The following is a 12,084-nucleotide window of genomic DNA, read 5'->3' as shown; positions in this document are numbered from 1 at the left end:
GTATATTTGGAAAGATTCCTTTTCCACCGATGTTTTGTCATCTATGTTATTCTGTAGTTAACTGAGTCATTGCAAGTGCTTAAGCAGCTATTAAGGACTTGTTGCAATTTTTAGTCCATTAATGAGAAACACATCACTGAAGTTTTTTATTTGTTTTTTAATTTTTCCAGATACCTTAATCTGAGATTCTGAACATTAAAATAGAAGTTAAATCAACATTAACTCAAGTAATTACACATTTTACAATACTTAGCAGGATACTCTTTGTACCATATGTGAGAATCACAGTGGTAAAAATTGCTGTGCAACTCAAATTACATTTAAGCAAACAGTCCTGAAACACACATTCTCATTTTAACTCACAAGAACTAACATACTTGTCAGCTAGTGGGTGATCAGTTATTGTTGTTGGTTTTTTTTTTTTTTTTTTTTTTTTTTTTTTACATTATGTATGTGTTGTATGGAGATTTTTTTAATGAACATAATGCATTCTCAGTTAAATGATGAAATGTAGGCGTAATCCAAGCTAAATAAAGCGACATTGAATTTACAAAGCCTCTTTACCAGATATGCTTATGATTTGGCAGTTTGCTTTTTCAGCTTCAGAGTTCAGAAGTAGTGAGTCTGTCCAGGCAAAATTAAAAACATCAAAAAGAATGTACTGTAACAACAAAAAATGAAAAAATGTGTTAGAACGAGCAGTTTCCATTCTCAAAGAGTAACCCAACTGAGTATTCCATATATTTTCTTTCCACTACTAGCCTGGTCCATCTCCTGGAAGCATGAAGTTCTTTCAAGGGCTCCTATGGGAAAATAGCTGGTGATGCCTAACAGGGTTGCTGTACTCTTGCAACCTAATTTGGAACTGCTGGTGAAGAAGCGGTGGAAACCCCTCACACATCTCACTCTGTCTTGAAGACCGTGGATAAGAAAAACATGCTCACCAAGGCTTCCAGTGGCTCTCACCCTTTCATCAGAGCTTGGTGGCACAGGCATCCTTAGCTTGAGGGTAGACTGACCCCATTCACAGTGCTGCCCCCAGAAGCTGGAGCTGTGGTACTGAGATTATTTTGATCATATTCATCTGAATTAGACTAACTTTTTGGGGGCAGATCAATATAACCAAAATAACATCAGCTCCAGATTCTGGGGCACTACTGTGAATTTGGTCAGGCTTCCCTCAAGCCAGGGCTGCCTGAGCAACCAAGCTTATACATGTCTATGTATATAAAAAGACAGAGTGAGAGTCGCTGCCCCCAAAGAACTTACACATACACTATATATGAAAAATAGCACCTTGTCTATTTCTCTTCTCTCTCAAAATATATGAAATTGGTAATGATACTACTCTAAGCAGCGTAAAATACTTTAAAAGAAGCACCTACTTTTAAAGAACTTTAAACATGGAAATCTGTCAAATGTAAAATACTAGCATTTATGCACATGAGGTTCATTTTACTTCCATATATTTGCATAGAAATTTGAAAATATGGTGCCTGTAAAGATTTTAATCATATTAGAAAGAAATATAGCTGTTATATTATTTGCTTGGAGATTTTTATCTTTAATGACTACTACATCTCTACCCCAATATAACACTGTCTTCGGGAGCCAAAAAATTTTACCGCGTTATAGGTGAAACTGGGTTATATCGAACTTGCTTTGATCCATCGGAGTGTGCAGCCCCCTTCCCTCCCCCGAGCGCTGCTTTACCGTGTTATATCCGAATTTGTGTTATATCGGGTCGTGTTATGTCAGGGTAGAGGTACTTTCAGTTTCTGAAGTTCCAAAGTGCCCTATAATGCACAAGTGCTGTAACTTTTAGACTGAGCATCTTATCTAAAAAATCATGTCAGACTTAGCAAAATATTGCGGTATGCAATAGTGGTTTCATAAATCAAAAATTTTAAAAAAATGCTATTCTGTACTTAAATATTTTTCTATGTTCCTTGTTATAGCATATCTTGTCTCCTTAGCTGCCAGCCCTCTAATATATAATCTTCCCTGAAACAATCACAGGGATTACTCTCTTGAAACGTAAAAAAAATTGTATAAAATATTTTATTCAGGGTTTGGTAATGAAGAAAGTGAGCTGCTTTGATGGCATTGTGCTCAAATCAATGCATAATGGAGGCAGGTGCTGTCCAACCTTCCTCACTTCGCTCATCAGTGGCTAATAGCCCTTAGCTAAAATAACTATATTTAGTTCTAGAACTTTCTTGAGAAGAAACTGCCAGTCTTGTGAAGTTATGCCAAATTTGTGGAGATTTATTTTTTATATGGATCAGATGCAATCCCAAAATTAAACCAGAAATTCCCAAGCCACTATACCCGGTGAGTTGGAGACATGGGGAAATGGAGCAGATCCAATCTGGTCCCTCTAAAATCTTGTGCCTGGGGGGAAATGGCAGAAGAACCAAACTGGAAATAAGAATTACAGACTGTCATTTCTTAGTTTCCTGCCAGAGATGAGGGGAAAAAATCCTCTGTTAGTCAAAATGCACAACAGTGGGTCAGAAAATCTGAGTTCTGTTCCTAGCTTTGCCACAGACTTCCTCTGTGATTGTGAGCAATTCAAATTACCAGTTTCCCAATCGGTATGATTAAAAGTCTAATACTTATAAAGTGTGGATGACATAGATATCTGCTTGGAGAGCAATACAACAGTGCACAGACAATCCAGGAAGTTTTTTGAAAAGTGAAGGGAACAATTTCCTGGTGTAAGTGCTGGAGGAACCAACTATAGGCAGATCTCTTCTTAACCTGCTGCTCACAAACAGGGAAGAATTAGTAGGGGAAGCAAAAGTGGATGGGAACCTGGGAGGCAGTGACCATGAGATGGTAGAGTTCAGGATCCTAACACAAGGAAGAAAGGAGAGCAGTAGATTACGGACCCTGGACTTCAGAAAAGCAGACTTTGACTCCCTCAGGGAACTGATGGGCAGGATCCCCTGGGAAAATAACATGAGGGGGAAAGGAGTCCAGGAGAGCTGGCTGTATTTTAAAGAATCCTTATTGAAGTTGCAGGAACAAACCATCCCGATGTGTAGAAAGAATAATAAATATGGCAGGTGACCAGCTTGGCTTAACAGTGAAATCCTTGCTGATCTTAAACACAAAAAAGAAGCTTACAAGAAGTGGAAGATTGGACAAATGACCAGGGAGGAGTATAAAAATATTGCTCAGGCATGCAGGAGTGAAATCAGGGAGGCGAAATCACACTTGGTGTTGCAGCTAGCAAGAGATGTTAAGAGTAACAAGAAGGGTTTCTTCAGGTATGTTAGCAACAAGAAGGTGGTCAAGGAAAGTGTGGACCCCTTACTGAATGAGGGAAGCAACCTAGTGACAGAGGATGTGGAAAAACTAATGTACTCAATGCTTTTTTGCCTCTGTCTTCACGAACAAGATTAGCTCCCAGACTTCTGCATTGGGCAGCACAGCATGGGGAGAAGGTGACCAGCCCTTTGTGGATAAAGAGGTGGTTCAGGACTATTTAGAAAAGCTGGACGAGCACAAGCCCAGGGGGCCGGATGTGCTGCATCCGAGGGTACTAAAGGATTTGGTGGATGTGATTGCAGAGCCATTGGCCATTATCTTTGAAAACTCATGGTGATGGGGGGAGGTCCCGGATGACTGGAAAAAGGCGAATGTAGTGCCCATCTTTAAAAAAGGGAAGAAGGAGGATCCGGGGAACTACAGGTCAGTCAGTCTCACCTCAGTCCCTGGAAAAATCATGGAGCAGGTCCTCAAGGAATCAATTCTGAAGTACTTGAAGGAGAGGAAAGTGATCAGGAACAGTCAGCATGGGTTTACCAAGGGCAAGTCATGCCTGACTAACCTAATTGCCTTCTATGATGAGATAACTGGCTCTGTGGATGAGGAGAAAGCAGTGGACGTGTTATTCCTTGACTTTAGCAAAACTTTTGATACGGTCTCCCAGAGTATTCTTGCCAGTAAATTAAAGAAGTACGAGCTGGATGAATGGACTATAAAGTGGATAGAAAGCTGGCTAGATCATCGGGCTCAACGGGTAGTGATCAATGGCTCCATATCTAGTTGGCAGCCGGTATCAAGCGGAGTGCCCCAAGGGTCGGTCCTGTTCAATAGCTTCATTAAATATCTGGAGGATGGCGTGGACTGCACCCTCAGCATGTTAGCAGATGACACTAAACTGGGAGGAGTGGTAGATATGCTGGAGGGTAGGGATAGGATACAGAGGGACCTAGACAAATTAGAGGATTGGGCCAAAAGACATCTGATGAGGTTCAAGAAGGACAAGTGCAGAGTCCTGCACTTAGGATGGAAGAATCCGATGCACTGCTACAGACTAGGGACCGAATGGCTAGGCAGCAATTCTGCAGAAAAGGATCTAGGGGTTACAGTGGACAAGAAGCTGGATATGGGTCAGCAGTGTGCCCTTGTTGCCAAGAAGGCTAATGGCATTTTGGGCTGTATAAGTAGGGACATTGCCAGCAGACTGAGGGACATGATCATTCCCCTCTATTCAGCACTGGTGAGGCCTCATCTGGAGTACTGTGTCCAGTTTTGGGCCCCACCCTACAAGAAGGATGTGGAAAAATTGGAAAGAGTCCAGCGGAGGGCAACAAAAGTGATTATGGGGCTGGAGCACATGATTTATGAGGCAAGGCTGAGGGAACTGGGATTGTTTAGTCTGCAGAAGAGAAGAATTAGAGGGGATTTGATAGCTGCTTTCAACTACCTGAAAGAAGATTCCAAAGAGGATGGATCTAGACTGTTCTCAGGGGTACCAGATGACCGAACAAGGAGTAATGGTCTCAAGTTGCAGTGGGGGAGGTTTAGGTTGGATATTAAAAAAAACTTTTTCACTAGGATGGTGGTGAAGCACTGGAATGAGTAACCTAGGGAGGCGGTGGAATCTCCTTCCTTAAAGGTTTTTAAGGTCAGGCTTGACAAAGCCCTGGCTGGGATGATTTAGTTGGGGATTGGTCCTGCTTTGAGCAGGGGGTTGGACTAGATGACCTCCTGAGGTCCCTTCCAACCCTGATATTCTAGGATTCTAAGTGAAAAGTATTAATTAATTAATTTTTTATTCATAGGACTCATAGCTGGAAAATCTTTTCCCAGCCCAGCTTCTACTTCTTGATTGTACAGTGTGGTTTGGGAATAATATGGTGAAACCAATAACATCAGGGTTTTAAGGAAAGTTAATTATAAATGTTGCTCCAAGATAACATAAATGAATATGCAAGCTGCCCAAACTTTCTTTTAAATATTCACTGACAGTATTGTAAATATAAAAATCTACAAAAATGGTTGTTTATATACAATACACAATGCCCATTTATAGTAACTCAAACCTGCTACTTGAGATCACTGTTCATTCAGTGGAGGGCTTGAATGGCTCATCAGGTCATTCATAAAGAAGGAAAGAAATCCCTCTCACCTACATACACACACATCTACCACCTTGTGTGGTTTTTTTCAGTATAAGACTTGTTAGCCAAAGTCGAACCTGATTTTCTTAGCAGCTTCTATGTCTTTATACATGCTTCAAATATTCAGGTTCACAACTTCAGAATTATTGCTAGAAATATTAAAATAGCCTAGCTGACTAAACGACCTGAATATCAGTTTCCTTTGGTTCTTAAGGAATTAGCACATTGACAACTGTTTGGAAACATGCTTCGGTCTTATGCAGATGTTACTCCTAAAATCTATTTACGTAGACACTTTTACCGTACAGCCTGGTCTACACTTAAAATTTAGATCAACATAACTATATTCCTGAATGATACAGCTATTCTGACCTACCCTTGGCATAGATGCAGTTAGGTCAATGGAAGAATGCTTCTATTGACCTAACTACCATGGCTTGAGAAGGTGGATTACTCACAGTGATTGGAAAAACCACTTTGGTTGCTGTAAGCTGCGTCTACACTATGGGGTTAGTGCAGCATAGCTGTGGCGCTGTAGCTGTACTGCTGTAGGCCCTGTAGCATAGACAAGCTGTACTGCTGTAGGCCCTGTAGCATAGACAAGACAAAGGAGATTTTGAGCGGTGATTTCCTGAGGGATTAACAATATTGACTTGCAATATGGGAGTCAGGTGCACACTTTCTCTTTATGAGTGAGAATTTGTGAGTTAAAATGAAATGAATTATGAATTAAATTTCACTTAATTAGCCATGGATTAAAATTCATTCAGTTTATGCATTACAATCCCAATCTTATGCTTGAGAAGTAGTTTTAATTTGTACTACAGAATATAAATTTGCAGGGATCATCATAGAGTATCTCAGAAAACTGTGTTAATGTTTATTAAAAATAAACCTGGAATAGTACATACAATTCATAGTTTAAAAATGTGTCAGTGAAGGTTTGTTGGAAAGGGTCTAAGTTTGGAGTGAGTATGTTTGTTTGCCTTCTGTGACCCACTAAACTAGTGAAGAGTGAGTTATTTCATCCTCTGTATGTTTCATAGGCAGATACCAGCCAATGAGAATAGAGCTTTTTGGCACCCACCTGCTGGCTAACTTTTTCCCTTTTCCTCCACAGGGCAGTGTTGCTTCCTTCCTCTGCTGGAGTAAGTCAGGGTGAAATTGCTCTGCCATCTTTCTCTTTTGTATATTTGAACCATTTATGGCAACTTATTGTGTTTACATTATTTATCCACTGAGCTGTGATGGGTTCTACCAGAAAGAAATGCCCATAGGTGTCGCATGCAGAAAATTATTACATGTCTCTGTTACCTGCTCTTTCTAATCATGCTTGAACAAGCTGAGAATTTTCACTCTGATTTTGAGGCTCTCTCTGGCTCTTCGTGGAGCCATATATGTTGGAGATCACTTAAATGTCTCATTTCAGAAAGATGTTCAGATAACAAAGCAGTTTCCTCTGAGCAAAGGAGCTTCCAACCCACAATTAGGAACAGGGTAGATATTTTTGTACCAGAGATGGCATCCTTGTTGAATCAGACCTAATTAGCTTCTTTGAAGTGGCTGAACTCTGCCCTTTTTGCTTCCCAAGTAAATCCAAGTGAGGAGCATCATATCCTGACAGCAACTTAAAGTTCCAGTAGGGATCACAATCCCATGTCTAGGAGTCTGTCTTAGGAGTCAGCATGGCCATTAATCATGAGAAACTGCTAGCTCTTCTACCCTACTTCAAATATTACTGATCTGGATGATGGCGAGACAAAGTTCTCATCTTCTGACCCACAGTTGACTCTTCCCGACCTACTTCCAGTTGACACAATGCTGAACACATCTCTGGGACCTGGAGTAGCACCTACACTAGGAGTTCTAATCATGTATACATTGATGGAGCTGACATGGGAGTAAACAGAATCAGAAATGTAGGGCTGGAAGGAACCCTTAGACGTCATCAAATCCAGCCCCCTGCACTGAGGCAGGGCCAAATAGATCTAGACCAGTGGTTTTCAATTTTTTTTTTCCATTTGCTGACCCCTGAAAAATGTCAAAAGGCAGTGTAGACTCCTTTGGAAATCTTAAACATAGTCTGCAGATACTCACAGGTTGAAAACCATTGGAAGGTATTTGTTCAACATGTTGTTAAAAATCGCCAATGATAGGGATTCCACAATCTGATTTGAGGCCTATTCCACAGCTTAAATATCTAACACGAGTTAGAAAGTCTTACTAATATCTAACTCAAATCTGATGCAGATTAAGTGAGTGTGGAGAGCAACTCATCTTTATAACAGCTCTTTTTATCGGATTTGAAGACTTGGTGGGTCGTCTTTTTTTCAAAACTAAACATACCCAGTTTTTTAATCCTTTCCTTATAGGTCAGGTTTTCTAAAGCTTTTATTTTTGTTTTTGTTGCTTTCTTCAGGATTCTCTCCAGTAATAGCACATTTTTGTAAAAGTTCTCTAATGTAGACAAGGCTACAAAGTTAAGAGAGCATAGAAGTAAAAGGCCTATTGGACTAAAGGAAGACATCTTCATAATAGCTCATGCTTGGTGAAGAGGGAAGAAGACACAAGTAATTTGTTTTATCAGGACTAAGATTTCTGTTTACTTAAGCTAGTCTCCTGTGTTGATAAAAAGGATGGGAAAGTGAGGACATTTAAAAACTAGAGTCTGTGTAATGATTTGAACTTGAATTTTCCCTGACTGATTTATATTTTTCTCTTCTGTAGTGCTTCCATGATCTCAGTCTTTGAATCCCGTCTCTGATGGTGGTTTGTCTTTGGTAGTTGAATGGAAGGTCAGTGTTTTCATAACACAACTAAACTTGCCTGCCATTATGCTTTGTCCATTAGTTACTGTAGAATATTTGAGATTTTTTTTAAGCCTGCTATGGGGAGATGGTCTTTGATTGCCTTTAAATCCCCTTAAATGTTTTTATTTTATTAGTGTCTAAATACATTTCCCAGTGAATTTGTATTCTTGATTGGTGGTTATTCTATCCTGACAGTTAATGCAGTGGACACTGCCAAAAGGTTGAAGATGTTTCTCTCTCTCTCTCCTTCTTTGGCAGCTTGAATAACAAAAATTCATAGGCATTTCATTTGACTTTTAAAATGTTGGCTTATAAGAGAAAGAAACAGAAAGGACACATATTAGATCTTCAAGTCCATAACCAAGGCAAACTGTAGGAGTTTCCTGTCTAGCAGATTCAAATTTAAAACTGCAACATCTTCTGCATCCAGTCTTTTACAGACTGAACTAACATCAAATTTAGAGAATAGACTTTAGACACTGTTATACTATGCTCATCTGATGTTTCATGCAGCTGCTTGCAGGGATCTTTGTGGTGTATAAACAAATGTTACTAAATCACTAATGTGATGTGTGTAAAGCTGAGCATACTGATTTGCCCTGGGAAGTTTTGTATTGTTTTCCCTACAAGAGATTCTTCCTGAATATAATCAGTAGCACTGCCAAAGAAAATGAGAGAATCCATTCTTGTCCCCTACAGTAGATTTACCAGATAGCTTTCTAGATGATGTGAGATTCTATTAATGCTTGTCCCTGATCTTTTCAAGTTTCAAATACTTACCACCAATGTCAATGATGATCTGTAGCAACTTCCTTGGGCACTGATTCAAACAGAACAGATAATTCAATTACTACTACTTAATAAGTATGTTGTTATCCATTTGCTTGACTGAAAATATGCTGTGAACACTTCATGACTGATATGAATCCTCTAGATTACTGGAATTGTATCAGTTTATATGCTGCAAATACTATAAATATGTCTACTAAGTAGAGCAAACCAAACTAAAGCACCAAACGTGGTAAAAAGACAATGATAGACCTATTTAGAACATACTTTAAGGATGCCACCAACATGACTCCACATCAAGTGATAATGTGGACATCATCTAGGAAGAGAGAAAGAGGGTGACAGAGAGAAACATTATGCAGAATAGAGAAAAAAGCCAAATTCATCAACATGACACACACAAGTCTGAGCAGACCAGCACAAGACTGCAATAAATGTTGAAAACTGATAGCTGCCCTATGCACTTGAAGTTGAAGGAGGATAAAGAAAGAAAGAAGATACTGTTGAGCATGTTGTCTGTCAAGCTTCATGGTTTCCATCTCTTTGGCAATTTTATAGCCAGAATTATACAGGATATTATGAGTGTAAATTGCGAAGGCTGTAGTATCAAGTACACTTAGGAGGATCACCACCTATCATAGTTACTGGGTGAGCTGCACCACAGAACCCTTTTTGTTCTTCTTGAGTGCACCCCTTAGTTGACAGGCCTGGTTTCCTGTACATCACTCTGAGTGGAAGCATGCGGTCCAACCACAGTTTGACTTAGGGATGCCAACCATCCAGGATTGGCCTGGAGTCTCCCGGAATCGGCATGGATCTCCCAGTGACTATTGAAAGCTAGCTGGGAGATTTTAATGGGATAATTTAAGAAAATGACATTGTCATGTTGGGGAGGCAGAGGGAGGAATCACCTGGAATAGCTTCAGTCAGAGATGGAAACCCTATGGGATCTCTTGGCTTCAGCCTGCCTATTTCCTTTGTGGTTTTAACTCTTCAATCTTTGAGTGAAAGAATGAACAATACTTTGTCTTGAAGCTGTTTTTGCGTCACTAACCAGTTACTGTCTCAGGCCTCCAGAGGAAAAGGCTACAGGTGCCAAAGTGAGTTGGGCCCCCTATTTCCCAACTTCATGGTTCAGGGAGGGAGTGGAGTAGGTGTGAACCCCTTTTCCAAGGTATTGATCCTGGAGAGCTTGAGGATTTCATTGTGAATGTTGTGACAAAAGGTAATACAGTGGAGCTCTATTGTCTCCCTTTAAAGTTGCCACTGACCAGCCACAGGTGGACCCATCCAATGGCAGCATGGCAGGGGATTAACAGAACTGTCATTCCTGCAGAAAGATGCATATGAAGCCCCACAAATCTGCATGATTGAGATGAATTGTGGCTTCCTGGAGTCGACATAGCTTAGGTTGACTTAGGTTGTCTTCAGTGCGCTGCGTTGACAGGAGATGTTCTTCTGTCCACTTACCTTAATCTTCTTGGGAAGCTGAAGTACTGGGGTCGACCAGAGAGCACTCTTCCATTGATTTAGTGGTTCTTCACTAGATCTGCTAAATCAATTTCAGCAGCGTCAATCTCCCTGTAGTGAAGACCAGCCCTAAGTGAAGTGCATTATCTCGGGCACGCTGTGTGTGTGTGTGTGTGTGTGTGAGAGACACATACACACACACACACACACACATGCTTTGGCCCCTCATGTTGGTATTACTGCAGGAAAAGGGTGTTTCTTGGGACAGCGATTAGATATTGCACCTCCATAAACAGAATTTAGGTAACAGTATTTATTTTACACTATTCAAAATGCTTTCTCATATTTCAAAAAAGATGACATCACTTACCAAGAGAAAATAAAGCAAATATAGATTTTTTTTTCTTGAACGTTAAGGGCCAAACTTTCACAGTTCTCAATCTGGTCCCTCAACTTGTACCTGTGTTTGTTTGCAATGGCAAAATTGTGGGTTAAAAACAGTCAGGTGCAAATAATGGAAAATGGACATCTAAGTATCTACTGTGTGTTAAAGACAGTGTTTAAAACTTTAACTGTATGGCATTACCATTTTCAGTGCTTGTCCGTGCATAATTGTGAAATGTTTATCCTTTCTTTTTTTGAAAACCGTTTAATACCCAGCTAGGTTTAGTCCCTTAATATATTTCTAATGTATTGTTGCATGGATTTTAAGCCCCTCATAAAAAAGGGAAGTCAAATCTATGTTTGCTGCACATGGACAAGCACTGAAGATGAATTATTAGACATGCAGTAATCTACCACTTCCAAAGAAAAGTCATTCCTAGTTTTCAGTATAAGCAAGTGAGGAAGATGATTTTTTTTTTTATTTTTATTTTATTTTTGCGGGGAGGGAGGGAAATGTCTAAACTTTATTCTTCCGTACAACAAATTTTAACTCAGATGCTAAAATTACCTTAAATCTATTACTGTGGTTATGTTTTCACATTGTATAAGTGACAAACTTTGCTAATGTAATAACACTATTTGTTATATATAAACACAAAATTCATGCTGCTTTTTAAGGCTTAGAAATGAAACAGACAAACTTCTGGCTCTGCAATGTTAACTCCTATACTAGCACAACTGGTGCTTGTTAGTAATATAGTGTTTAAAGATTAACAGTGAACAATAGAAGTATAACTAGAAAATACTATATATGTAAAATGTGGCTGAATTATTCCTGTGCTGAAAATAAGCTCTTAGATTTCAAGAGGTTTTTTTTAATCTTCATAAATTATTTCTTGAATTCACATCATTCACAATTTTTTTATAATTGTAATTTAAACCAATTTTGTTTGTTTGTAAATCAGGGTAATTCAAATTAGAAAACCAAAGATTGTATTTCGCTAAAGGGAAATCTGTGTTTTGTATTAAGGATAGAAGAACACATCCAAGTCCCCCAAAAGAATCTGCCATAGGCTGCAACTATTGGTGCTCTATAAACAGTTTTTATCCTTAAAAATTTTTTTCTGTGTTTTTCTTTGATTCAAGGGGGAGTGAGGTTAACCCTGCCTCCCTGCATCTATGTCGGTCTTACTACCTCCCCGGTAGTCAGGGCT

The 12,084-nt window shown here is 39.5% G+C and overlaps 1 protein-coding gene across 5 annotated transcripts in view; it reads left to right on the top strand.

Moving 5' to 3' along the window:
- Window positions 1–12,084, top strand: part of CTBP1 (C-terminal binding protein 1) — a 417,525-nt gene that overhangs the window by 221,782 nt on the left and 183,659 nt on the right. The window contains exon 1 of one of the 5 annotated variants that reach the window (XM_054029805.1): window positions 8,191–8,212. The exons of the other annotated variants lie outside the window; for them this stretch is intronic. Within the exon in view, the coding sequence (XP_053885780.1) occupies window positions 8,206–8,212 (7 nt within the window). The 5' untranslated portion in view covers window positions 8,191–8,205. Of the gene's footprint in view, window positions 1–8,190; window positions 8,213–12,084 lie in introns of those variants that run through there. 5 annotated transcript variants of the gene reach the window in all.

This window comes from Malaclemys terrapin, chromosome 5, assembly GCF_027887155.1.
Source record: "Malaclemys terrapin pileata isolate rMalTer1 chromosome 5, rMalTer1.hap1, whole genome shotgun sequence".
Taxonomy (NCBI): Eukaryota; Metazoa; Chordata; order Testudines; family Emydidae; genus Malaclemys; species Malaclemys terrapin.
Note: the sequence above shows the minus strand (reverse complement) of the source record. Positions and strands in the feature narration are given on the sequence as shown.